Source organism: Ixodes scapularis, unplaced genomic scaffold (genome assembly GCF_016920785.2).
Source record: "Ixodes scapularis isolate PalLabHiFi unplaced genomic scaffold, ASM1692078v2 PGA_scaffold4__175_contigs__length_147842914, whole genome shotgun sequence".
NCBI classification, from domain to species: Eukaryota; Metazoa; Arthropoda; class Arachnida; order Ixodida; family Ixodidae; genus Ixodes; species Ixodes scapularis.
Window position 1 is genome coordinate 118,938,250 of NW_024609879.1, and position 23,939 is coordinate 118,962,188.

Below are 23,939 nucleotides of genomic sequence, written 5' to 3' on the forward strand. Positions count from 1 at the left end.
TTGGAGTTTGTGTTTAACCCCATAATGTCATTCGATCGAAATTACATTAATTTTGCCATGTAGCCACAGTAGAATGCAAGAATTCAGTAAGTGCATGCGATAACATCGCTTACGTGATCGTGACACTTGCCTAGCTGTGTCCGCGTTCGACTACATCTACCAGATTTTGAATCGGGATCCGTTTTGATCACTGCGCGTCTCACCATTTTGTCGAAGTTTTTCTGTATAAAATATGCACTCCTACAGCAATAATTGCGTGGCTCAATGTTTTCGACTTAAAACAATCGCATTTTTCTATAGAAGTCTTATACGCATACCTCGTGCAATGTCGTACCGATTATTTAGCAGCGTAATAAAATGTTTTCTAGACTTGTTGCTATGTGCAGCTTTCATTTTAGCCAATAAGTCATGCACATGTGACCAAAAGCGCATTACAACGGTCTATCTGCGCGTGCCCCCGATGGCCTTCCTTTGCGACGTCTCAAGAGCAGTACGGTCTTCTCTTCTAGGGGGTGCTGGGCAGACTGGAAAATGAGAACAGAGCAGAGAAAGAAAGCGGACGCAAGGTTAAACATGTTAGTTTTGATGCAACTATCTGAAGTCGCTCGAGCTCTTGGTTTCCTTATTTTCATACACTGCTCAGTATCAACTCAGACTTGCGTGACCCCACCTTTTCCTGCTCGCCCACACAATGAACGCGAACTCGAAACTGCAGTGCGTGGATGAGCATCAGTAAACTATCAAAATCAATAAAAGCTAAAAGTGCTTTCACGGACAATACAAGCTGAAACCAGATTACAAACTTTTGGACCACAGCTCTCAAAAACCGTCAGATTATTATTTCAGTAGCTGCTACATACAAATTCAAGGAATTGGAGTTACAGCCGTTTCAATGTGAAGGCACTGGAAAGAGTTCTACCCCACATGAGGCTAGTCTTAGAAGCCACAGATTTATTAAGACCAAGCAGTGTGAAAACATAGGGTACTTTGGAATTTAGTTTCTTAGGAACAAATACCAACTTTTCGCCTTGTTGTGCCTGCAGTTGCTTACCACAACTGTCTGATTATGCAAACAAACACCAAAAGGACCAAATGACTTTATTGATGGGCACACATGCAAGCCTGCTACAGTGCAAGAAAAAAAAAAAAAACAGTTTTCATCTTCAGCTATCAAAAGAAAATGTAGGACCACAAAAAAAAAAAAAAAAAACACAAAAACCTCTCCCGATTTTTGATATTCTTACAATGAGAGGGACATGACAAAATAAACAATGCACTTCGCTCCGAGAAAAATGGTTAGACAAACCAAACGCGCGCGAGATTGGACTTTGACGTCCTGTGAAAACTATGCTCGGCCATAGCAGACGCGCGCGTGGGGGCTGCTCTCTCCAAAATGTTTGACCCCTCCCTCCAAAAAATGACGCTCCACTACCCCAGTGTTAGAGCGAAGATCAGTTGCGTCCGTTCTCCCGGCTACGGTCAGCCGAAATGCTACGGCTACGTGAACCCCTCTTCGGGGAACGAGGAGACCCCGATCGACTTTTGCCAGCTGCGGCCCTGGGCGAAGCCGACCGCGATCGACTTCGTGACGCACTCTTCCTCCTCGCCACCTTCCCGTTCTGATCCCCCTTCTTGGGTGAGCCTGACTTGCCGCGGCTATGGCTACGGCTGGACGCTCGTTTGGGCGACTTCGAACTGTCCTTGGTTTTCCGGCGGCTCTGCGAGCGGCTCTGGCGCTCTTTGCATGATGGAGTCTTCGATCGTGATCGGCTACGAGATAGCGCTTTCTCCCCCTTCGACTGGGAACGACTACGCGACCTACGGCTCCTAGACCGACTACGGCTAACCGGCGACTTCCTGTTCTTTCCCACAGAGCGGCTACGCGACTTCCGACCCTTCACCGACGTTGAGCGGCTGCGACTCTTCTGTTTACGATTGCTGGCCGATCGTGAGCGGCTGCGGCTCAGACGCTTCTTGGTGCTAGCCGACCGGGAACGGCTACGGCTCTGACGCTTCTTTTTGCTGGCCGACCGCGAGCGGCTACGGCTCACGCGCCTCTTGTTGGTGGCCGACCGCGAACGGCTGCGGCTCTGGCGCTTCTTGTTGCTGGCCGACCGGGAACGGCTACGGCTCAGCTGCTTCCGGTTGCTAGCCGATCGCGATCGACTACGGCTGGCTGCCTTCTGCTTCTTGGGCGTCCGCGATCGGCTGTGTGACTTGCGCTTTGCCACGGGGCTCTTGGAGTGGGAGTCGCTAGAGCCTCGTCTGCTACGACGAGAACCGCTACGCGATCGGCGGGGTGACCTGGAGTGTGCTCGGCGCGGTGTGCGAGATCGGCTACGCGAGGCCGAAGCCGAGCGCGAGCGTCTGCTGCGCTTGGCCGGCGTCGGAGACCGGGTGCGGGAGCGTCTGCGGCTACGGCTGCGACTCCTCTTGTGGCGAGAGGCAGAGCGGGAGCGACGGCGCCTGGGAGAACGGCTCCGGGAGCGTCTGCGGCTTCTGCTGCGGCTGTCAGGTCTGCGAGGGCGAGAAACAAACAAGAGGACTTAACGTCTGCTATCGCATCTTTCCCAAGCCAAACTCCCGAGGCAAGATTCGCGAAATGATCTTGCGACAAAAAAAGTGCATACGACAAGACCCAAGAACAAATCTTTATTCACGAAGCGAAATCACGAGTTTTGCATAGATTACGAGGAATCCTACGACGGCTTTAGAGGTGTCTTACACACTTTTTACGATCAAATCCGCATGGCCGACAACATTGCTCGCTTACGTCATTGCAACGAGTCCCGGCATTTATTTTTCTCTGCACGCATTCAGATTTCACGCAGCAAGAGAAAACAAGTACTCAAAACGGAACGCTGCAGAGACGAATGCTGGAACCACAAATACCCGGAAAAACCTACAGTGGTAACATCTCACTGACCAAGCAACCACCAAGGGCTAACTAGAAACGCCAGGACTAGCAAACCACTCCGACGCAACATTGCGCCGACCGTCCCTGGCCAATACAGTCTGCCCACGACTGGATGGCTTGCTGAACGGAACTTGGCCATGCGATCTTTGTGAACCCTTCCCGAAAGAATGGTTTTTACCCTTACCTCCACTCGAGGGCAAAAGCGCCAGCCTCTCCCCTCGCCGTCCCCTTGTTTTCAGAGGCAGCGGTGACGAACGCTCTCATCAAAAAGGGACACACTCTTCAAACGTGAAAACAGCGCAAAAAATTGAACAAAGGACAAGTGAAAGGAGTGCACGGACAAAGCGCTGACTGTCAACTAAAGTTTAATTTTCAGGCGAACCAGAAAAATCTTGTCGGTTGGGTTGTAAATTTTTTGTGTCTTTATTGGTTCTTTCCTATGCTCTGTGTTTATTTTTCTGGTTCACCTGAAAATTAAACTTTAGTTGACAGTCAGCGCTTTGTCCATGCACTCCTTTCACTTGTCCTTTGTTCAATTTTTCGCGCTGTTTTCACATTTGACGATGTTAAACCAACTAGCCCAACTTACCGCCTTGTTGGGACACACTCCTTGATTCCATTTCTTTTTCATGTATTAAACAGGGTGGCTCAAATAGCGGCCAGGCTCTTTAAATCGACAGCAAAAATCAACTTCTTAACCTAGTGGTTCTCAGATGGGGGTCCACAAAGCCCTGCCTCATCAGTCAAAGAGCCCGGCAATAAAAGTTCTTTTTTTTTTTTCAGGTCGAGAAGAAATGTTTCAGTTTTCGGGCGAGTCTCGTGTATATGCCAATAACAGAGGTCTACTTCACACTAGCCCTTAATTATATCCATTTATTACATCACTAATATTTTCTATAACTCTCCCCCCCCCTTCCCGCTCTGCCCCTGCTTCGTCTGCCAAACGGAGACCTATTGTTTTGAAGACCGATAGCTTTGAGGCGTTTCATAGGAGTTAAGCCTTTTCCTTCTTTTACTTTTTCCTCAGGTAAGTTGGCTCTTTGCAAATTTTATAAAAGAAATGCACCACCTGTGGGCAACGTTGCACAAAATCGTACAGCGATAGGTTAAGAAACAGATTTTTGCGGTCGATTTAAAGAGCCTGGCTGCTATTCGAGACACCCTGTAGAGCTCAAATAAACGCCGTATAAACTGCCTTCGAAATGTGGGTACATATTTTTTCAGTATGTCCTTTTTATTGCAACATAACGGTATGCCGACACACGCCAAACAGTTTTTGGGAGCTATGCAATGCCGGTCCAACCCTCCTCCGCCGAGCGTCACGTCAGCATCGAGGTGCGATTGTGTAGTGGCCCAGGGATTCATGTATTTGGTTGTAAAAGACTGTACCCGAAGCGGTTACCGAGACGCAGTCCAACAGTTTGGTTCCGCTCCCAACAGGAACAGGTATTTACGTGGCTCTTGCCGACACTCTCGTAGTTGAAACATATCTTCCTCTACATCAACTCTCTCCAGCATCCCCGAGGCCACGAAAAATGCAGCGGCGATTCGTTTCCACGTGTGTCGCTCTGCAGAGCCTAGCGGGCAGTCTCCTTTTAGCAACGCCAATAGTTTTGGAGCCAACGCCACATGGACACGACCCCCAAACAAGCGTTGCCGAGAAGGCTGCCTACGGTAGTTGCAATCCTAAGTCCACCTGCTCCGATCATGCTGAGCTCTCGGATTGGCTGTTTATGTTGCCGAGGGCGTTGTCGCCAGAGCAGCAGCCCGCTCTAGCGGTGACCGGAAATTTGCGGGACACCGGAAGTTCTCATTTTTCCCGCACGAGAACGTCGCTTTCCTCCTTTCAATTAAGAGATGTGTGTAACTTGCAAACTTCTTAGCTAAGTTGTCGTAGCCCAAGAAGTTCTTCGTGAATCTGGCCTCTGCATACTCTACTCGTCCTTAAGTTGAGACTGAGGTCAAAACTACAAACGCAGACGCTCGCTTAGCGGAAGAACGTTTCAGAGAAGCGACCTCATACTCTTGTGGCGTTGGCTCCAGTTTTGGGGGTTGATGGAGACTAGTACAAAACAAACGACTTCAGCCTAAGTAAGGTCCCACTGAGCACCAGGAAGACACAACCGACACTGACCAGCCTCAAGCATGCATGCAATGGTACCTTTGGCAGGCTTGTTGCCTTTTTAAGGTGCTCGTGAAGAGAGCATGAGTGATAACAAGCCTGCCAAAGATTTTTTCGCACACATGCTGCACATGTTTGAGGCTAATCGGTTATTTCCGTTTGTCGCTCTACTAGGGCTTGAGCATAACAGAACGATATAACTAGACAGTCCATGAATCTGTTATGCCGCCTTAACTGTGGTCCACAGGAAGCAGGCAGCAGTGCACAAGACTGCTCGTGCCGTCCTGCAGTGGGTTGTTGCACATACAGAAAGACTAGTTTCCACAATGCATAATGACAGCAGCGGCGTAACAAAGATGCAAGTCAGAGAAGTATGGAAAGCCCTTGCTCTAGTAAAAAAAAAATGCAACACATCCAATCATGCAAATTTCATTTAACATACAGCTATGCATAACATAGTAGACTGTTAAACAAAAATGGCCCTCCACCCACAAAAAAAAAAAAAAAAAATGTTTTCACTTTTGTATGGATGAGCTTATACTTTCAAATACCATCCATATGCACCTCTGTAGTAAACTGTGGCACAATACGTTTAGATGTCAGGGCATATGTGGCCCCTTCAAACAGCCCATGCGCAACACTGTACGAGGGGCACAAAGAAAACACACCTGCGTATGGGCTTCTCCTCGATCACTCTGATGCGGCGTCCATTCAGCTCGGTGTTGTCCAGCTTGTCAATGGCTCGCCTCATGTCGCTGTACGATGCAAACTCCACCACGCTGCAATGACAACCGGGTGTGCATTGCAATGCGCCGCCAAAGTCAATCCTAACCCCCAGATACCGACAAACTACCAAAGCCCTCTTGTAAAAAAAGCACTTGTTGGTGCCATTTTTTAACCTAACACACCACCCCTCCTGCACCCTGCTTAATCGGCCGTCACCTATAAAAGAAACTATACTGCTTGCAAATAAACGTGGCGTACACTTGAAACACATTATGAAGCAATAAATTTCTCATATAGACCAGCCGACTGCTTTATAATGCCACACCAGCTTACAAAAAGCTCGGTACAGCAGCCAAGTTCTCTGTAAGCTGTGTCTATAAGCCACTGTTGGTACTCACGGACAGATCATCACTTTCAGAAAAAACATATTTTGAAATGTTAAGTGGAATGTTAGAAGGCATAACAATACCTACTTTATAAGTATTTACCCAATTTTTTTAAGAACTATCAAATTATTTCGGAAGTCAACGGTGGGAGTTAAACCGAAAAATATAAGATGAATGCAATTTGGCAGGAGAAGGCCAAGAATGACTTGTAACCAGAAATTCTGTTGCAAGTCAAACAGATCCCCAGGTGGTCTAAATCAATCCTCTTTCGTGCTGGGAAGTGCCAATTCCCAACATCAGTTCCGCAAACCCCCCCCCCACAAAGCGGTAGAGGTCACTGCCCCGTAATAAAGCATGGGGATACTGCATATCCTGTCATTTGTTGGAGTTGATCAAAGAACACCTATGTTACGAGCAAACAGGCCATGGGGACATCTCGACATGTCGATGAAAGCTGTTTAATAGAAAATTTGCCAGAACGAGCCTACATCAAAGGACTCCAATGAACTAAACACACAAAGCAAACCATACCTAAATCCCACATAAAAAAACAAAAGATGCTGCCTGGAAAACGATTTCAGCAGAAAGCGTCAAGTCGTGGCGACCGCACCATAGCAGAACACACTCATATTCAGACGTGAAGTAAGGTTGAGTGAGTTCCTAAACGTCATGAACTCGTGAGCTCGAGGCCAAGTTAGACTGCGAGTCTGACAAGAAGCGTGTGTTTGGGTGAGCTTACGTATGGTGAGCTCACGAGTTTGGTGATTTCATGAGTTCGGTGAGTTCACGAGTTTCGTGAGTACACAAGTTTCGTGAGTTCACGATTTTCGTGAGTTCACAAGTTTCGTGAGTTCACAAGTTTTGCGAGTTCACAAGTTTTGCAAGTTCACAAGTTTTGCGAGTTCACAAGTTTTGCGAGTTCACAAGTTCGGTGAGTTTATGTGTTCGACGAGATGACGAGTTCGGTGAGTTCATAAGGAAGGGACATGCTAGTGCGACTGCAAGTTTAAGTCTGTGTCTAGTTGCAAATCTTAAAACACAGAAATAGTTTTTTTTTTTTTTTTAATTTCTTGCTGGTTGTGAGTGAGCGAGTTCAACCCAAAAATGCCGACCATGGCGGCGACTCACCCTTCGTTGCGCTTCCTGCGATGGGCATCGGCATAAGTCACATCCCCGACTTGGCGCATGCGGTCCTTCAGGTCCTGTAGCCAAGCGAAGTACCACCCGGCAAATCTCTCAGCACTGGTCTCACCATGACATTTACGAGCGACTGACGGCACCCAAAGATCAGTGGCTGTCGCGACACTACCCAAGTGCATGAGCTTGCCGGCCGCCAGGACAGACAACTGCAGCACTCAACGTTTTAGCATGGTAGAAGGGACTAAATAAGAGTTTAGTCATCTCGCGAGCAACCTGGCAGAGGAGAAATTAATATGTTTTTGCCGCCGGAAAACGGATAGCCCACAATAAACGGAGCATGTTTCGGTGTTTTTAAGGGCGCTTTGCCATGGATTATAGATCCGAGCCAAGAGCTCCTCGGTTGTCTCGTCCAGCGCTTTTTCAATCCCCGTTTCCTGGCCGACAAAGTGGAGCCTGCCATTTCCAGACATGAAGTAATGCACCCCTCACCCCTGTAGCTTCTGCAGCTTTTCAACAATGACCTGCCACGCTCGAGCGAGACTCGCAACGTGCCAGACAGACATGCGGGAGCAGCCTACACCTTTAGCCCTTTTGCGTCGGCCAAAGATCCGGCCTTCAAGCGACCAAACCATTTCCTTCAGCTCACCCATTCGAGAACAAAACATGCGAGCACGAGCTCACGACTTTGAAAAACGCTCTGCCTGCAAAACCACGCGTGTGGTGAAGAGAAAGTCAAGAGCTCACACACACGCAGCTTTTTTGTTTTCTCCCGATGAGGAGCGGGAGAAAGCAGTTCTCAGAGAACACCCCCAGACAGCCAATGAGCTTTACACCGTGCCAAACACTCCCTCACGGGGCGGAGAGACTGCTTTCCCGAAAAGAAAACAAGACGAGAGAAACAAGAAAATATTGGGTCATCAAAAAAATTAAGAGAAACTTGGAGCAAAAAAAAAGGAAGGTTGTGGTGCTTCCACGGGAGGAGGGAGAAAAGCGAGAAGAGGAGGAGGGGGGCGGGGGAAGGGGGCCACCATATTTACCTTTGCCGTCTTCCCTGGACCCTCTGACCCCCAAGAAACAACCCCCGTGGTGGGAGGGGCATCAACGATCTGGCCACGGATCCCGAGCGACACCGAGAACATCGAGACCACGGGAGGACGAGGGGGGCCCACCGTTTAGCGCCACCCACGCACCACCCACCAGACACCAGAGGGCCGAGACCCGAAGGAGGGGGGCACGCACGGCCATGCCGCCACACGCTCGCTCGCTCTACAAGCAAACAGCCGGCACCCGCAGGGGGGGCCGCTACTCTCACGACCTCCCTCTCGCACCATCGGCCACCCCCGACTGCATGCACGGAGCCCGGAACCGCAGTGCCTCGAGCGGGTCTTCGACAGACGCGTTTGACGTCCCGTCCCACCCGTTCGTCCAAGGCGACTCTAAAGTGGCAACAAATGACGTCGCGATCCTGGCAGTTGGTCGTAGAAATGCCGGCACGAAAGGCAAGCGGACGCGACGGCCTTAACTCCTGGCCGCCGATGCTTCCGCGAACTGTCGACCGCGGAGAAACCTACTGGGGAAACAGGCGTCCGTCGTGTATGTCTCTGCCAAAGTGCCACGGTGACAAAAGTGGATGCGGCGGGGGCCCGGTTTCCGGTAGCTCGGTCTACCAACCGAGGGATATTCGAACAGCCACGGTTTGCAACGACCACGACGCTCGCCTCCTTCGCCGACGCTTCTCGGACCGACCGAGAGAATCGCGGCGACCGAAAGCGCAACGTACCAACTGCTGCGATGTGTTTTTTTGCCACCTCAGGACCGCTCCTTTGCGAGGGTGTTATGGGATGCTAAATACGCCGGTCGGAGACGCGTTTGAGGCACTGCGGTGCCGGTGCTTTGGACGCCGGAGCGGGGCTCTCAAGATCGGAACGCAGCTGCCATGGGTGGCACCGATGTAAAGCTGCCACGCAACAATGACTATGTTGTGTAGCATTTACGAAAGATTTGGGTTAAGTGAGAACTGCAGCCGAAAGAAGTGCTAACGAGCGACCAACTGTGCAACACCCTCGCAAGACTTAATACCGTGTCGCGAGCAGAGTTCATGAAGCGCGTCGTTTTGCAAAACGGCAAGCTCGCGAGGGATGCACTTTTCGTGAGGACTCCTCAAATGGAAAGCGGAAGAGCAGCGACAGCACCCTTCCAGCAGCGTACGCTTCTCTCAATAGTCAAACAAAGACGTTATAGTACACCAGACCGGGGTACTGACAACATGGCACGTCTGTGGCTTCGTTTTGGCTTCCCCGCTCTAGATTGTTGGCGGTCCCTACAAGTCGTGAAATTAACTTTGCATTAGTTTGCTGCTGTATACGACCCAGCAATCAAATTGGAGAAAAATTTGCACATGCCACCCATGATTGCGAAGAAGTTTTGAGAGCCCTCCTCACAGTCACTGTAAGTATAAGCAAAGAACAGCTTTACACTCTCGCTGACACATCCTCGAGCGCCAAAACTGAAGGCAGCAAGGCAGTTCAGTAAGACATTGTACGAGGAATTCAATGCACAATTGAAAAGCCCTTCCACTCTGCTATTTACACATTCCAAAATCACGTTCCACACAACCGTAGGTCAACAAATGAAGTGCCGGCATGCTAAAGTTGCTTATCAGTCCAATCCAAAGGGATACTGGCACCTCATACTGGGCTGGCCCTACATGCTATCTTCGTCCAGAAAATGGCCGGTGTAAAAAAAACGAGGCTACCCCTCTTACAAATCTCTATGCGTCAACTAGTCGCTCGTCGCATTAAATATTGATCACTCTACGTCGAGGGATTCCCCCATGTGCCAGAACCGGCAAGTCAAGAACCTACGCAAACTGGAACATGCTCAGGGAAAACAGGCCCGTGGGGAAGGGAGCAACTCCCCACCACACAACCTAGATGGCGCAAGCTACCACCCAACTCACCTGCCAGCTGATGCGGCTGCTCAGGTTCTCGATGATGACGCGGTAATCCGTCCGCGTCGGCGGGCCGTACCTGTTGACCGGACTGCGCCGAGGAAACAAACAGACGGTGGTCGTGTGACGAGAAGCAGTCCATGCAACGCGGTTGCGCGACCAAACAAACGAAAGCAATTACTCACGTGTCCATATAACTGCGCGCAGCCGGGGCGCGGCGTGCCGTTCCGTGAGCCAGCTCGACGACCACTCTGAAAACGTGGCACTCCATTATACATCGAGGCAGTCGTGCCAGTTATATCTCATAGACTCAAGAGTACTGCAAATTACACACAGGAAAGTCTTGCAGATTTAGAGAAACAAAAAACGAGGTGTGGAAATTGGGGAGAACAAGCGGGATAGCAACACGTTGCTGTACAATGACATGCTGGACAATATCATCCAACGAAAATAAAACTGCTAAAAAAAATGAAGTCAGGAGAAAGTAGTAGTACACAGCCCCAGCCTTTCTCCCGTCTATTTTCTGCGAGACGTCTTGGTTTCGTCAGCCACGAACCCCCTCTCCCAAATCGCCACTTTAGTGTCATCCGATCGTTGCAAGCAATTAAAAAACATGCCGGTGCAGATCATTATTCTAGAGACAGCCATTACCCTGGCTGCCAATCACGAAACAGACGTCTCGATTCGTGTCGCAACCCCCTATAGTTCCTAGATCCCAGACCGTCGCCCAACGCCTACATCTACACGCATCGACAACTTGCCGAACCGTCGAATGAGGTGAATTAAGAACGACCTGGCTAGAAGCGTACAAAGGGCCCCCAAATTCCCCTGCTAGTCACTGGTAAGAACTGCAGGGTGCCTCTTTCCAAGTTCTGGCAAGAGCCTTCCACCGTGCTTCCTTGAGGCTTACAAGATGCCTTTCTCTGCCGTTCTCATCTTGGCCGTGACTATACCAAAGCAAACCGTTTTCAAATAGAAGCCCCATCAAGCTCCAGTGCAGACAGCGTGGTGAAGTACCTTTCTCCGTCTAGTTCTCTGCCGTTCAGCTCGTACACTGCGTCGTCTGCGTCACGGTCGTCGTCAAATTCCTGCGGGCAGGGCAAAGCAGACGACGCTCTTTAGGACCACCCCGTTGCTCGTGCGTCAGGGACATGCGCGCGAAGCAACTGCACAAGGCCGAAAAGGGGAGTTGGCGTTCGTTTCCTCGACAGTCTCTTCCGCCGACGATTTCTCAGGGGATGACAACTTGTCAAACAAATTCTTTCGTAAGAAAAAAAAAAATAACGAGGGCCTACCTAGCGTAGCTCTATCATGTAACGTGCGGTTCCTCGTGGCTCTCACAAAGTCCAGCACTAGAAGAGAGTAGCTCGCAACCAGTCGAACATTTTGAGACAACACGGAGGAAAAAAAGCTGGGACTAAAATGCGGAAAACCATACAAGGTTTTCAGTGTAGTTATGAAGTATCATCAGCTGTTTTTAGCTTGCACACATAAGGGAGCTTATGCCTGTGCAACTTGACCCCGATTCAATTCTCTTTTGTTAAAGAAGCTAAGTGTGCATTATATTGAGACCAGTACGTTTTTTCACCACCGTGCTACCATTACCATCACCTCTCAACATAAGGGATGCTGGTTTTAAAAGAAAGCTATAACTAACAAGTAAAGGCTGGCTCGCACATTTGGCTTTGAGTCCGACAGAGCGCGTTGCAACGTAACCTTTTGCGACTGCTTACAACAAGGTGCCACCTATTGGGTCGCCCTGGCCCACTTTCGGTTCGAGCATATATCTTAGTTTTCAGCACATCGTTCTTTCACCACATGCTCGAAATAACCCTGACAATGTTACAGACAACCACTTCTCATTGATAATGCATAGTACAGGGTGCGGCCATAAGGACCGGCACGCTTGGCACAACTTCCAAATTCGAATTGAAACATACATATCTGAAGTTGGGCATGCCAACATAGTTTTTGCAAGAAGTTTTATGTCCAATTTTCTTTTAGAGCTCAAGGTGGTGAAATATTTAAAATAAAGAAAAAATGGCGTCTGTGCACTTCCTATGTCGTATGAAGGCAGAAACTGAGGGAGAGGAGACGAGAGCGCACAGGGACGTCAGAATGCCGCATGCTTGGAATGATCAGTGGGTAGACGCGGAGCCTTTGCCTCCACTGCACTCGTCAAACAACGTTGGCGTTCGCAGTCAAACATGTTCGACGAGTGCAGTGGAGACAAAGGCAGCAAGCTTTACGTATATCCACTAATCATTCCGGCCAGAGCTCAACGTTCTGACGTCCTTGTAAGCTCTCCTTTTCTTCTCCCCCATCAGTTGCTGTCCGCACACCAGCCCGTTCGTCGACTGCTCACCGATTCACGAGCGTGCTCCCGGGTGGCTTGCCGAATGCAAAAATGCCGAGAAAGCCATAGTAGAGGCTGGCGACGAGCTGGATAATCGCGTGAAGTAATAATTTTAACAAGATATATGAACGATGACCACCTGGAAGCAAGCTTGCAAATTAATGTACAGACGACAAACACCTGGTATAGGACATAGAAAATTCATGGTTGCCGTTTTTGCATTACTTTTAATATTTCACCACCTCCGAGTTGAGCACTAAAAAATACACAAAACTTTTTGCAAAACAACATTTTTCAAGGCGTACCAAATGGGCTGGTTCTTATAGGCTGCACCCTGTATATCTGAACTTAAAAATGCTACAAAAACTTCAGTCTAGTTCAGGAAGTGTAGGGTCTCCAAAACACCGAGGCTCGATCTAAAATGGTCCATAAAAATCTGTGCCTGCATGTTGCAATCTAATCTTTTCATCAAAGGTGTGCTTCACAGGTGGGTTTCACCCTTGTGAAATTCCAAGGCGTAGCTTCCTTTCTGTAAAAAAAAGTATGGCCAAAAAAACTTGCCATGGTCAAGGGCGGACGGCGGCGCAAACGACCTAGTCAAGTGACTGGGAGCGTTTGGTATTCGTATTGGTAGATGGCACCAAGTCGCTGTTCCAGCTTGCTTTTAAAAAAAAACATTGAGACTGCCTGCGATGACTGTGGTCTATTAAAATGCACATAATGTTTTTGTAATCTACAGTCAGCCACAAAAGTTTACAGACCATGCGAGCCGTGGCCAAGCAGCATTACCGTGCTACCTTGCGGCGTGGCGCCTGTGGTTGAGAATCGCAGTGCGCATTCTTCCGTTCTCCAGGCATGTCAACCCTCCCGCTTCCGGCCAACACTTTAAGCTCATGAATACGACGCTGGGCGCCCCTTCGATAGCCATTGTTGGCAGCAATATCTCGGTGGCGCAATGAGTTGCAGAAGCCGAGATATCAACTCTACCTCCCATCGTCCGCAAGGTATTGTTTTCCCCAGTTCAGCAGCCAGGAAAACAGCCTTTCTGCCTTTTCCTTTTTTGCTAGTTATAGAAAGCCTATTATTTTCTCTGCACTGTCTGCCCTGTCCACCAGTCAATGATAATCCAGAAAGCGTAATTTATTATATATTGTGCACGTTATGAAATAAAATATTAAAAGAACTTAAAAGGCTTTTGAAAAAAAGCAAATGAGAAAAAAAAAAAAGACAGAATGGCCATCTTGCTGGCCGCTGAGCTGGGGAAAACAATTCCATGCCGGACGGCACAAGAGAGAATTGATATCGCAGCTTCTGCCAATCACCACGCCACCAAGATACAGCTGCGGCACAGCGACCGACAGCGTCGCCCAGCACTGTATTCGTGAGAGTTGACATGCCTGCGAGTACCAAAGAATGCGCATTACAGCTCTCGTCAACAGGCACTGCACCACAAGGTAGCGCAGTGATGCGTTTTTTGTAGCCAATCGAAACTGTATTTGCATAACGACGATGCTCTTTCTGCCAACGAATTTCGTCCAAGTGTCGTCTACCTTCTTTCGCTGGTCAGCTACGCAAAATAGCGCCATCTAGTAATATGTGTGCCAAACACACCCCCCACTAGTCACTCGTCCGCGTTGCCATCGACACTGGCAAGTTTTTTGGCACCAATTTTTTACACAAAAGGAGCTACGCCATGTTTTTTCACGAGGTAAAACTCACCTGTGAAATAAATATTTGACGAAAAGTTTAGATTGCTACGTGCAGGCGCCGATTTTTACAGCCCATTTTAGATCGAGGCTCGCCGTTTGATACACCCTGAATATGCAGACGGGAAGTGGGCCAGGGCTACTCAAGAAATAGCACCAGTGTTTGTTTTTCTCTCGTCGTAAGTAGTCGCGAGCGGTCGCAACATATTCGGTCATGCTCAAAAGCAAATGTGCGAACCGGCATATGAGGCTCGACTGTCGATGAAAACGGGCCCTGCGTGATAATTAAAAAAGCAAAATTGGTAAAGAAAAACGAAAACAAAATCGCCGACGGACGAAAACGACATTATGGGGTCTAAAATCGTTGCGATTCGAGACTCCACTCACCACAAACCCGAATCCGTTCTTGAGAAGCACCTCGCGGATTTTCCCAAAACCCCGGAAGAACTTTTCCAGATCCCGCTCCCGCACCCGGTAGCTCAGGTGACCGATGTAAACTCGAGTCATTTTCACGCTGCGACAGGAACCACACGGGCACCCAGTCAATCCATTAAACCGAGCGATAAATAAAAATTAAACGAGCCACAAAAAAGCGCGGCACAACTCGTGCGTTATCTGGGACATGCCGAAATGTAGCAGCAGTGGTAGCCCTACGAAGCACCGTTCCTGCGGCACGACCGCTAAGATTCGTGGGCTTGCCGCGATGCTAGCAGAATACGGCGAGCAAGCGTTGTTGTTAGTAGTACGGTGCAACGAGCGTGGAATTTTAGGCGAAAATATTTCACAAGAAGGTGAAAAGCATTCAATTTTTCGAGTCGGCTGAATCGAGCCCTGCCGTGGGCGTGCGTCTTCCACGGCCATCCGCAAGCCGCAAAAGCTCAATCTCCAGCGTGAGACGCAGTTCGCACACGGAAACTTGGTCCACATTAAACGGGGCCCCGTGAGCGAGCTCTACGCTGCCGCGATATTTCCAGCGAGACCTCGTTTTTCCTTGCACTTGGAACGCAGGCCACCATTGTCCCTTGTAGCGGGCCCGTCCAAACGCGGCCACTCCGAAATCGAGTCAAACGGCCCGAAAATCCAAACAGAGACTTACGTAGCGTTCCGAGAGTTGACCGCAAAACTACCGAACGTGCAAATCGCCTAAAGCAGCACGATACTTTTACAGAAACTTCCAAAACAGAATTGCATTCACAGGCAGGATGCTGTGGCCGCCATTTTGTCGAAGAATGGATTTGATTACAGGGTAGATTTTGATGTTTTGATTTGATCGGAAGTTAGATAATTTAACCTTAGGTTTAATGCAGTAATACATGTAATAAAAATTGGAATTTTATTAAATATATAGTAAGTGAAGTACTAATAAAAATCGGGCACTTCCTAGCCAATGACTGCCTTTAATGTGAGTAAGCCCGGGATGAATTCCAATCCGCCAGTAACATTGGAGGAAAATGTTGGCGTTACCGGTGGAGGAAGTTTAAAAACTTTGCTGAGGCGTTTACCTATTGTCTGATATCGCTATATCGCCCCATCTCCGGTGTGTTCCCAGGTTGCATATTTGGTAGCAGTGCTTCAAGCAAGGGTACACCTGTCTTGGAAGCACCTGGGTAAGTTCAGTGGCGAGAAATAGCCATGTTTTCACGCTTGACTTTCATGTCTTGAAATAATAACTTAGAGCAACTAAGAAAGGAGGATTTAATGGTGTATGGGTTTGTGGAAACACATCTCAGAGACATGGAGCAGCCACCTTGCAACCCTGACTATGTGTGGGAAGAATGCAACAGAATGGAGGGAACGAGGAAGGGAGGTGGAATTGGAGCATTTATTAAGAAGAATATGAACTTTCAAAGGATCAGAAAGGAGTGCGCCGAACATTTGTGGCTGAAAGGAAAAGTCGCTGGGGAATCAACAGTCCTTGGAGTGGTTTACTTATGGACAGGGACAGGTGCTAAAGAGGAAAACAGAAAAATGATTGATTGCATATCAAGAGACATTAGTGAACTAGGGGAAGGCTCCGAAATAATTATTATGGGAGACATGAATGCCCATATTGAGGGTCTGGATGGGTATACGGACTCAACTGGAAGCATATTACTAGAACTGGTGGAAAAACATGACTTAGTTTTATGTAATACCAGTCAGAAGTGTGACGGGCACATAACTTGGGAAACTGGCAATCTGCATTCAACTATAGATTACGTACTCATGTCACACAAAATATATGGTAAGTTACAAGTAATGAAAATAGATGAAGAAGGTTCCAAAAGTCTTGGTAGTGATCACAAACGTATTAAGCTGAATTTTGCCAGAGAAGTAAATGCTGAAACTAGACAACATAATTCAAAGCAAACTTTCTGCAGCGACAAAGAGTTGGAAATAGTTGTTGAAAGAATAGAGGCAGCAGTTTCAGGGCAACGGCATACAGATTGGACCTATGAGAGCCTAACTAGGCTTTTTTCTCTAGAACTAGACAAAGTTAAGAGTAAACGAAAGGGGAAGCAAGGACATAGACCAAAAAGTTGGTGGGACAAAGAAGTGAAGCAAGCGATACAAAAACGTCAGGAAGTCTCTAGAGAACACAGGTATTCCAAGCGTAGTGGGGAGTCCGATACGGAAGTAAAAAGAAAATGGGACAATTTTGTAACATGTCGCCGAGAGGCATCCAGTTTGATCAATGCGAAAATTCAGAGAAAGGGTGAGGAATGGATGAGTAATGTAAGTAAGAAAGATAAAAATGCTGCCAAGAAGTTTTGGGAGCACTTGAACTCACTCGGTGAAACAACGCAATCTAGACAGAGGTTTATACTCTCGCATCAGGGAGATCAATTAGAGGGAGATGATGCGATACAATATATAGGAGCAGTGATGGAGGAGAAATTTCGGGAACGGGTACATGTGGAAGATAGGAGAACCGAAGGAAGTAGCAGTCCAGTTTGTGACATCGCGGATTTTGGACAAAGAGAATGGGAAAAGGCGGAACGAAGAGTCCCTAGTGGCACGTCGACAGGCACAGATGGTATCCCTATCAAGCTGGTGAAGAATTTGGGTCCTAAATCTAAGGCAAAACTAAGGGAGGTAGTGAGTACTATGATAACAAAAGGAAATATTCCAGATGAATGGAGGCTTAGTAGGATGAGTATGATATATAAGGGAAAGGGAGATAAGTCTGATATTAGGAATTATCGTCCTATAACCGTGACACCGGTTATTTACAGGTTGGTAATGCAGATTATAAAGAACAGACTGGAGGAATGGGTAGATTGCGAGGGCATACTGGGCGAGTTACAGAACGGGTTTCGAAAACAAAGAAGGTTGGAGGACAACTTATTTTCTCTAACACAGTGTATAGAAATAGCGCAAAAAGAAAACAGACAGCTCTGGCTGGCATTTCTGGATATCAAGGGTGCCTATGACAATGTGAACCAAAGAAACCTGTGGGACATAATGGAGAACTTAAACCTAGATGAAGGACTAACAGCACTATTAAGGAACATTTACAAAGATAACAAGGTGATTATAACATGGGAAGGAAAGGCGACAGGGAAAATAGAGATAAGACGAGGCCTTAGGCAGGGGTGCCCGTTATCGCCTTTGCTGTTTATGTTGTATCTGAGAGGATTGGAGGATAGACTAGAGAAGAGTGGGCTTGGGTTCAACCTTTCTTACAGTAAGCTAGGCCAAAAAATTCAGCAATCCTTACCGGGATTGATGTATGCGGACGATATTGTACTAATGGCTAACAACAGGACAGAGTTGCAGGAATTAATGAGCATCTGTGGTAGGGAAGGAGAGGAATTAGGTTTAGAATTCAGTAGCGAAAAATCGGCAGTCATGATTTTTAACGAGGATGAAGTTGAGAGGCTGAAGATACAGAATATTACAGTTGAGAGAGCTAGTAAATACAAGTATCTAGGAGTATGGATATGTGATGGTGCAGAATATCTCAGAGACCATGAAAAGTATATAATAGGTAAGGGCAACAGAAATGCTGCTGTAATGAAAAATAGAGCACTTTGGAATTACAACAGGTATGAGGTGGTGAGAGAGATTTGGAAAGGGGTCATGGTGCCTGGCTTGACTTTTGGAAACGCAGTGCTATGCATGAAATCCGAAGTGCATGCGAAACTAGAAATAAAACAGCGCGGAGTAGGTAGACTGGCTTTGGGGGCGCATTGCAAAACGCCAAACCAGGGAGTACAAGGAGACATGGGATGGGCATCATTTGAGAGCAGGGAAGCGGTGAGCAAGGTAGAATTTGAGGATAGGTTGAGGCTAATGGATGGGGAGCAATGGGCACGAAAGGTTTTCAGCTATTTATACATGAGGAGTGTAGACACAAAGTGGAGACAGCGCACTAGGAAATTAAGAGGAAGGTTTTTGGGCTATAGCGAAGATACGGAAGAACAAGTCTCAGTTAAGAAGAAAGTTAAGGCCACAGAAAGAGATCGGTGGCTAGAGGGAATGCAGACAAAGACTGCTCTGGAAAGCTATAGATTAAACAAAAGAGTTATTGCCAAAGAAAGCATTTATGACAATTCTAGGGGAAGCTCATTGCTGTTTGAGGCAAGAACGGGTGTTCTGCGAACCAGAACATACAGAGTGAAGTACCAGGAAATTGATACAGTGTGCACTGCTTGTGGAGAGGAGGACGAGACGGCTGAGCACTTGATACTCTACTGTAAAGGGCTTCACCCTATGCCTACCGAAGACAACGTAGATTTAATAAAGTCATTGGGTTTTAGAGACAGCGAAGGGAGAGTGGATTTCAAGACTGTAGAGATTACCAAGCAAAGATTAAGTGAATGGTGGCAGAAATCGAGAGAAAACTAGGTATTTTCTTAATCACTGATGGCAAGGGGGTTTCATAGCCTTACTTTCTTTGCACTGCGGAGTGAATATAGATTTCACATTTAAATATTCTAAGCTTAAATGGTAAAACAAAATGGCTAGGTGGCGTGAGCTACCGCCCGATCCAAAGGGCTCAGCCGTATTCATCCATCCATAACTGGAGATCATCCCGTCGTATAAGCACCGAAGCGTTACCAAGCCAAAACTGTGTTTCGTTTCCTTTTGGTGGTTGTCTCTGTATAATTTGTTTTTTAAAGGTATCGAGAACTACCAAAGCAAATATTGAAAGAAATTCCCTTTTCCTCTCGGCTATTCCTTGAGTGCTGGGCGTTGCCTCTAAACTTGCCGCCCGCCTTTGTTAGTTTTCTGACCTTATGACTAGAACGCTGAACTTATGTTGGCAAAATATATTTATGGGCCCAATCGAAGTACGCGAGCCAGCTTGGCCCCATTGTGGACATTGTGGAATTGAGAACGAAGTAGACTGTTTATGTTTAATCGGATATAGACGGACGGGAGATCTTTCCGTTTGCCAACATACTTTAGGTCAAATCTTTCCCGATGCAAGCAATGCAGAAGGTTTCATCGGCAATATATGTATCAATTGAGGTTTCTTAAACTTTTCTATCTCGAGGTACGCTTCTCTCTTGATTGACCATTAAGCAACTCTCCTGGTCTTGGCATCGATGCAACGGCGCACTGCAGAAGCCTATACAAACCTTGTAAAGGGCCATGCGCATATTAGGCAACACTTGCCATATTGGCCGATCGCTGCCAACTTTAGGAAAGCAGGCGATCGTTTAACTTGAGCGCAGAGATTCACATTCAATTACAATGTGCCTTTGCCATACACAAACTCCTCAGTTGTGCATCAATGTCAATGAATGAATATGCATCAATATCCTCAGGTTTGTATCAATATGATCGATGGACGCAAGTTGGCTTAAATGAGCGAGGGGGAGGAATAATGCCTTTAGTTTCTAGGCTACGGGGCGCTAGCTACCGCCCGTTGTAAGGAGTACAGCTATTAGCATCCTTAGTGGATGCTGTATCTAAAACACTAAGGATTAGCATCCTTAGAGTTTTCTGAGCGACAACAAAACAATGCACCTGTTGTGTACGACATGCATTGCAGGGAATTTGGCCGGTTTGCCGATAAAAATCTCTCTTCGGTAACAATAGTCCCCACGCTGGAGCTGGTCCTTCGAGCTTCCCCATTTGCTGCCAAATTGGCCGTTTTTACGAGCAGCCCGCATCATTGTGGTCGAGTTCATATCTCTTGCACTGGGAAGAGCATGTCTCGGAAGTACGAACTTTGAGAAGCCGTCAGATATACTAGTGTCCTTCGCATAAAAACTGCCCTTCAGGCAAGTTAAGAAAAATAGTTGGAGACAACACAGTAAACTGTCTCAATACTTCGGAGACTTGCCTTTTTCGGATGCGTCCACCAACTCCCCCCACGAACGGTTGTCATCCGAGTGCTTTTGAATTCATTACTCTAAATCAGGGCTGGGCAGAGATACTCCAAAAAGTGTTCGGGAATACAAATACTGAGGTGCATGTATTGTAAGGCCCAAAATACAGATACTGAAATACATTCTTCTTTTATGCAATGGGATATCCCTGAGACACTTCTGCAAAAACAGTGAAAAAGTATTCCGTAGTACAGATGCAGATGCCTGTAGAAATACACTTGTTCCCGAATGGTACCATATGCAGAGGGCGTGGCAAATGCAAATGGTATTTAGGCTTGTGTCCCATTTTGTGTTATTTTATGCATTTACGTTTAGCTCAAACTTTTTATTTATTAACAATTCCGCTAAAGACATGTCACCTCCGGTGAACAACATGGTTACTGAATATTAAAGACTGCTTGCAATGCTTGACGAAAGGCGTCTGCATGAAACAAACCCTGTTTTGCCGAGAGGGCGCAACTGAAGCTGTCGTCTTACATGCTTCCGAGTCGCCCATAGTATGGGGACATTGGACAAGGGACTCATACCTTTTCTGCACTCAACTCCTTTACAGCTTTCGCTCTGCTAAATTGGAAAGAGTGGAGGGCTTTGTGGGAGTGGCTTATTCTGTTGTTCTTGCAAGTAACCTTCTTTAGACAAGTTATTTTTTACTTTAATGTTGGTGATTGTGATGGATCATAGGGTGGGTTCATGTTATAAATTCTCAAGGACCTTGCACCAAGCAGATGTTTTGGTCTTTTAAATGCATCATAAAAACGGCAACAAATGTAATGAGATTCCTATGACCGGCAAAGTATTGTGATGCAAGCAATACACTGTAAATGTATTTGACTACAGAGATACAGATACTCGAAAATATCTCTAAGATACTATTGCGATAGATATGTATTGCGATACTGCCCTGCTCTAAACCCACCACTCCCAAACTATTCTACAGATGCACTGTTCTTACGTGCTCCAGTTGTAGGGTTGTCTTAACGATAGCTGCCCTTCATGTAATGCATTGCTAGATAATTTCCCCACTAAATTTAGCAGAGAAATTGATGTCATGTGATCCGACGGCATGCAATGTCGGGTCACGTATTCCTTCTCCACATGTCGCACTGCATATCACCGCTATATGCAGGTGCTGCTCATTCGAAACCTAGTTGGGTGCTATCGTACCTTCATTGCACGTAATAAAAGGTCTAAGGCGAGCAATATATTTCTTTTAATGCATTGCACTTGTTTCAGTCAGTGGGTCATCCCAGTGATGGCTGCCCGACCGTCCGTCTCTCGTGGCACGAAGCGGCTGTCGGCAGAGGTTGACCCCGGCCGCAGGAAGCGTGCCCGGTCCTCGGCGCCCTCCAGCCGTGTCAACGTGGCGGTACGGGTGCGGCCCGCCAACTCCCGGGAAGCGAGCGCGTCGACGGTGGTGCAGGTGGTGGACGACCGCTGCCTCGTCTTCGATCCGCAAGAGGAGGCGGAGCCCTTCTACTTCAAGGGACAGCAACTCTCCTGCGGGGGCCTGAACAGGGCAAACAAGAACCTCAATTTTCTTTTCGATAAGGTGAGATGCGCGCATTTCCCCGCTTCAGACAAGGCATATTTTTTCCCCCCTCGGTGTCTTGACGTCTCACCATGCGACGGGGAAAGCAGCATTGCAATGCCTATACTTCATTTCGGCTTAAAGGCCGACGACCAGACTCAAGATTCTGCCTCCTTACCATGGTGGAAGAGAAAACAGGCAACGGTGGTCAGGGTAGAAGGGGGGAGAGGAGGAAGGGGGGAAAGTGAAAAGTGCAAACTGGTCGTCGGTTTTAGAGCGCAGCTCTTAGGTGCCCGTTTCCGGCTTGAGCGGCGTCGCCGTCGGCGTAGCCAAGGTCAGCCCAAGGTCACGTGACCCCCCAAGATCACGTGACCCCTCCCAAGGTGACGTGACACACCCCAAGGCCACGTGACTCCCCCCGAGGTCACGTGACCCCCCGAAGTCACGTGACTCCCCTGAGGTCGCGTGACCCCCCCCCCCCCCCTTGCCGAGGTCACGTGACCCTTCCCCGATGACGTCATCGTCACTGATGTCGTCATCAGTGTTGTCACTGATGACGTCACCGGCATTTGCATAGTCATCGTCATTATCACTGATGACGACATCAGTGACGTTACTATTGGCGTCACCGACATCCGCATCGTCATTGCCACTGATGACGTCATCAGGGACGTCAATGATGTCGTCACCGGCATCCGCATCGTCATCGTCATCATCACAGATGACGTCACCGACATCTGCATCGTCATCGTCATCATCACTGGTGACGTCATGAGTGACGTCACTAATGACGTCATCGGTATCCGCGTCATCATCATCGTCACTGATGACATAATCGGCATTGTCATCGTCACGTGACCCCCCTCCGGTCAGTTGACCCCCCCCCCCCCCCCCCCCCCCAGTACCCTTGCCTCCTCCTCCTCAAGAGCTGCACTTTAATTCGGCGTTACAGGGAGTTGTAAACGGCTTTCACTTTTTTAACAGGGCGTCTAGCGACAGGAAAACCCGGTAATTGTCAGGGAAATTATAATTACCGGGAAAAATCGGGGAATTGTCAGGGATATTGTCAGAGAGCGAGCCCAGTCGGGGAGAATGAGCCGGAAATGCCATTGAGTGCCCTGAGCAAAGACTTGAGGACTTGGGGGCAGAAATATAGGCAATAAATTCTGCTTAGAGCAAAGTGTGGGCTCTGCTCACCCGATGTAGAGTGTGCTACCCGATGTAAAGAGAACAACCGACAAATCCAGCCCAATCCTTGGATTGGAGTGGATTGAGATTGCAACACTAGGCTAGATTCAGTTAGAGCGACTAGACTTACTAACAAATGGGAAAGCCGCAGACCCCAATTCAATCCAAGCCTTAAGCCAAAAGTATCCTAAAGTGCATCTGGCGGCCATGTTGCCATTTCGTTATTGACGTGTGTGGTTAAGCGTCGTGTTTTCCTTGTCTCGTGTTTCCGGAATTGGCCTCTTCACTGATGATGATGGCGGCAAGAAGTGCTCGTTTCATCCGGACTAGACCAATCCAAACATTTCGATATATACAAACTAGATTAGGCCCGTGCAAAATGATCCTCATTGTGCTCAATTCTCAATGCCTTGTGTTGTAATGGTCTTATATTTTTAAACACCTCTAGAGGGGTCAGAGAATTTCACTTGAAATTCTCAGGAAAAACCTCGAAAAGTCAGGGAATTTCAAAAGAATAATTTGCTAGACACCCTGTTTTAGCCCAGACGGAACCGACCACACGAGGTAATGGGAGCAAACAAGTAGCCTCAAAAGTTC

At 47.8% G+C, this 23,939-nt stretch overlaps 2 protein-coding genes across 7 annotated transcripts in view; one reads left to right on the forward strand and one right to left on the reverse strand.

The window, feature by feature from the left end:
* Positions 1-1,081: 1,081 nt before the first annotated feature.
* On the reverse strand, positions 1,082-15,532 carry LOC8042461 (serine/arginine-rich splicing factor 6). 4 transcript variants are annotated; one of them, XM_029978738.4, is made up of 8 exons: positions 15,400-15,532; positions 14,691-14,817; positions 11,259-11,329; positions 10,427-10,492; positions 10,251-10,332; positions 7,280-7,353; positions 5,708-5,818; positions 1,082-2,517 (listed from the first exon to the last, which is right to left on the reverse strand). In XM_029978738.4, exons 2-8 carry the CDS (start codon positions 14,808-14,810, stop codon positions 1,452-1,454), a joined length of 1,590 nt encoding a protein of 529 aa, XP_029834598.2. In that variant the 5' UTR covers positions 14,811-14,817; positions 15,400-15,532; the 3' UTR covers positions 1,082-1,451. The 4 variants fall into 4 exon arrangements, with proteins under 4 accessions (XP_029834598.2, XP_029834600.2, XP_029834599.2 ...); XM_029978740.2 differs by lacking the exon at positions 14,691-14,817; XM_042293405.1 differs by lacking the exons at positions 1,082-2,517; positions 5,708-5,818 and adding an exon at positions 8,329-8,557.
* A 196-nt stretch (positions 15,533-15,728) lies between these two features.
* LOC115318970 (kinesin-like protein KIF18A) overlaps positions 15,729-23,939 on the forward strand; it is a 60,189-nt gene continuing 51,978 nt past the window's right edge. The window contains exons 1-2 of one of the 3 annotated variants that reach the window (XM_029978734.3): positions 15,729-15,910; positions 21,860-22,175. In XM_029978734.3, the coding sequence (XP_029834594.2) occupies positions 21,879-22,175 (297 nt within the window). In that variant the 5' untranslated portion in view covers positions 15,729-15,910; positions 21,860-21,878. The remainder of the gene's footprint in view (positions 15,911-21,859; positions 22,176-23,939) is intronic. The other 2 variants (XM_029978736.3, XM_029978737.4) reach the window with 2 other exon arrangements.

Bases quoted from the DNA above. Each gene is read 5' to 3' on its own strand.
- LOC8042461 (XM_029978738.4), bottom strand. From the start codon at position 14,810: ATGACTCGAGTTTACATCGGTCACCTGAGCTACCGGGTGCGGGAGCGG. The intron at 10,333-10,426 runs GTGAGTAATTGC...TCCTCGGCGCAG, and splicing joins GCGCGCAGTTATATGGACAC to TCCGGTCAACAGGTACGGCC. The intron at 2,518-5,707 runs GTGTGTTTTCTT...TCGCCCTCGCAG, and splicing joins GAGGAGAAGCCCATACGCAG to ACCTGACAGCCGCAGCAGAA.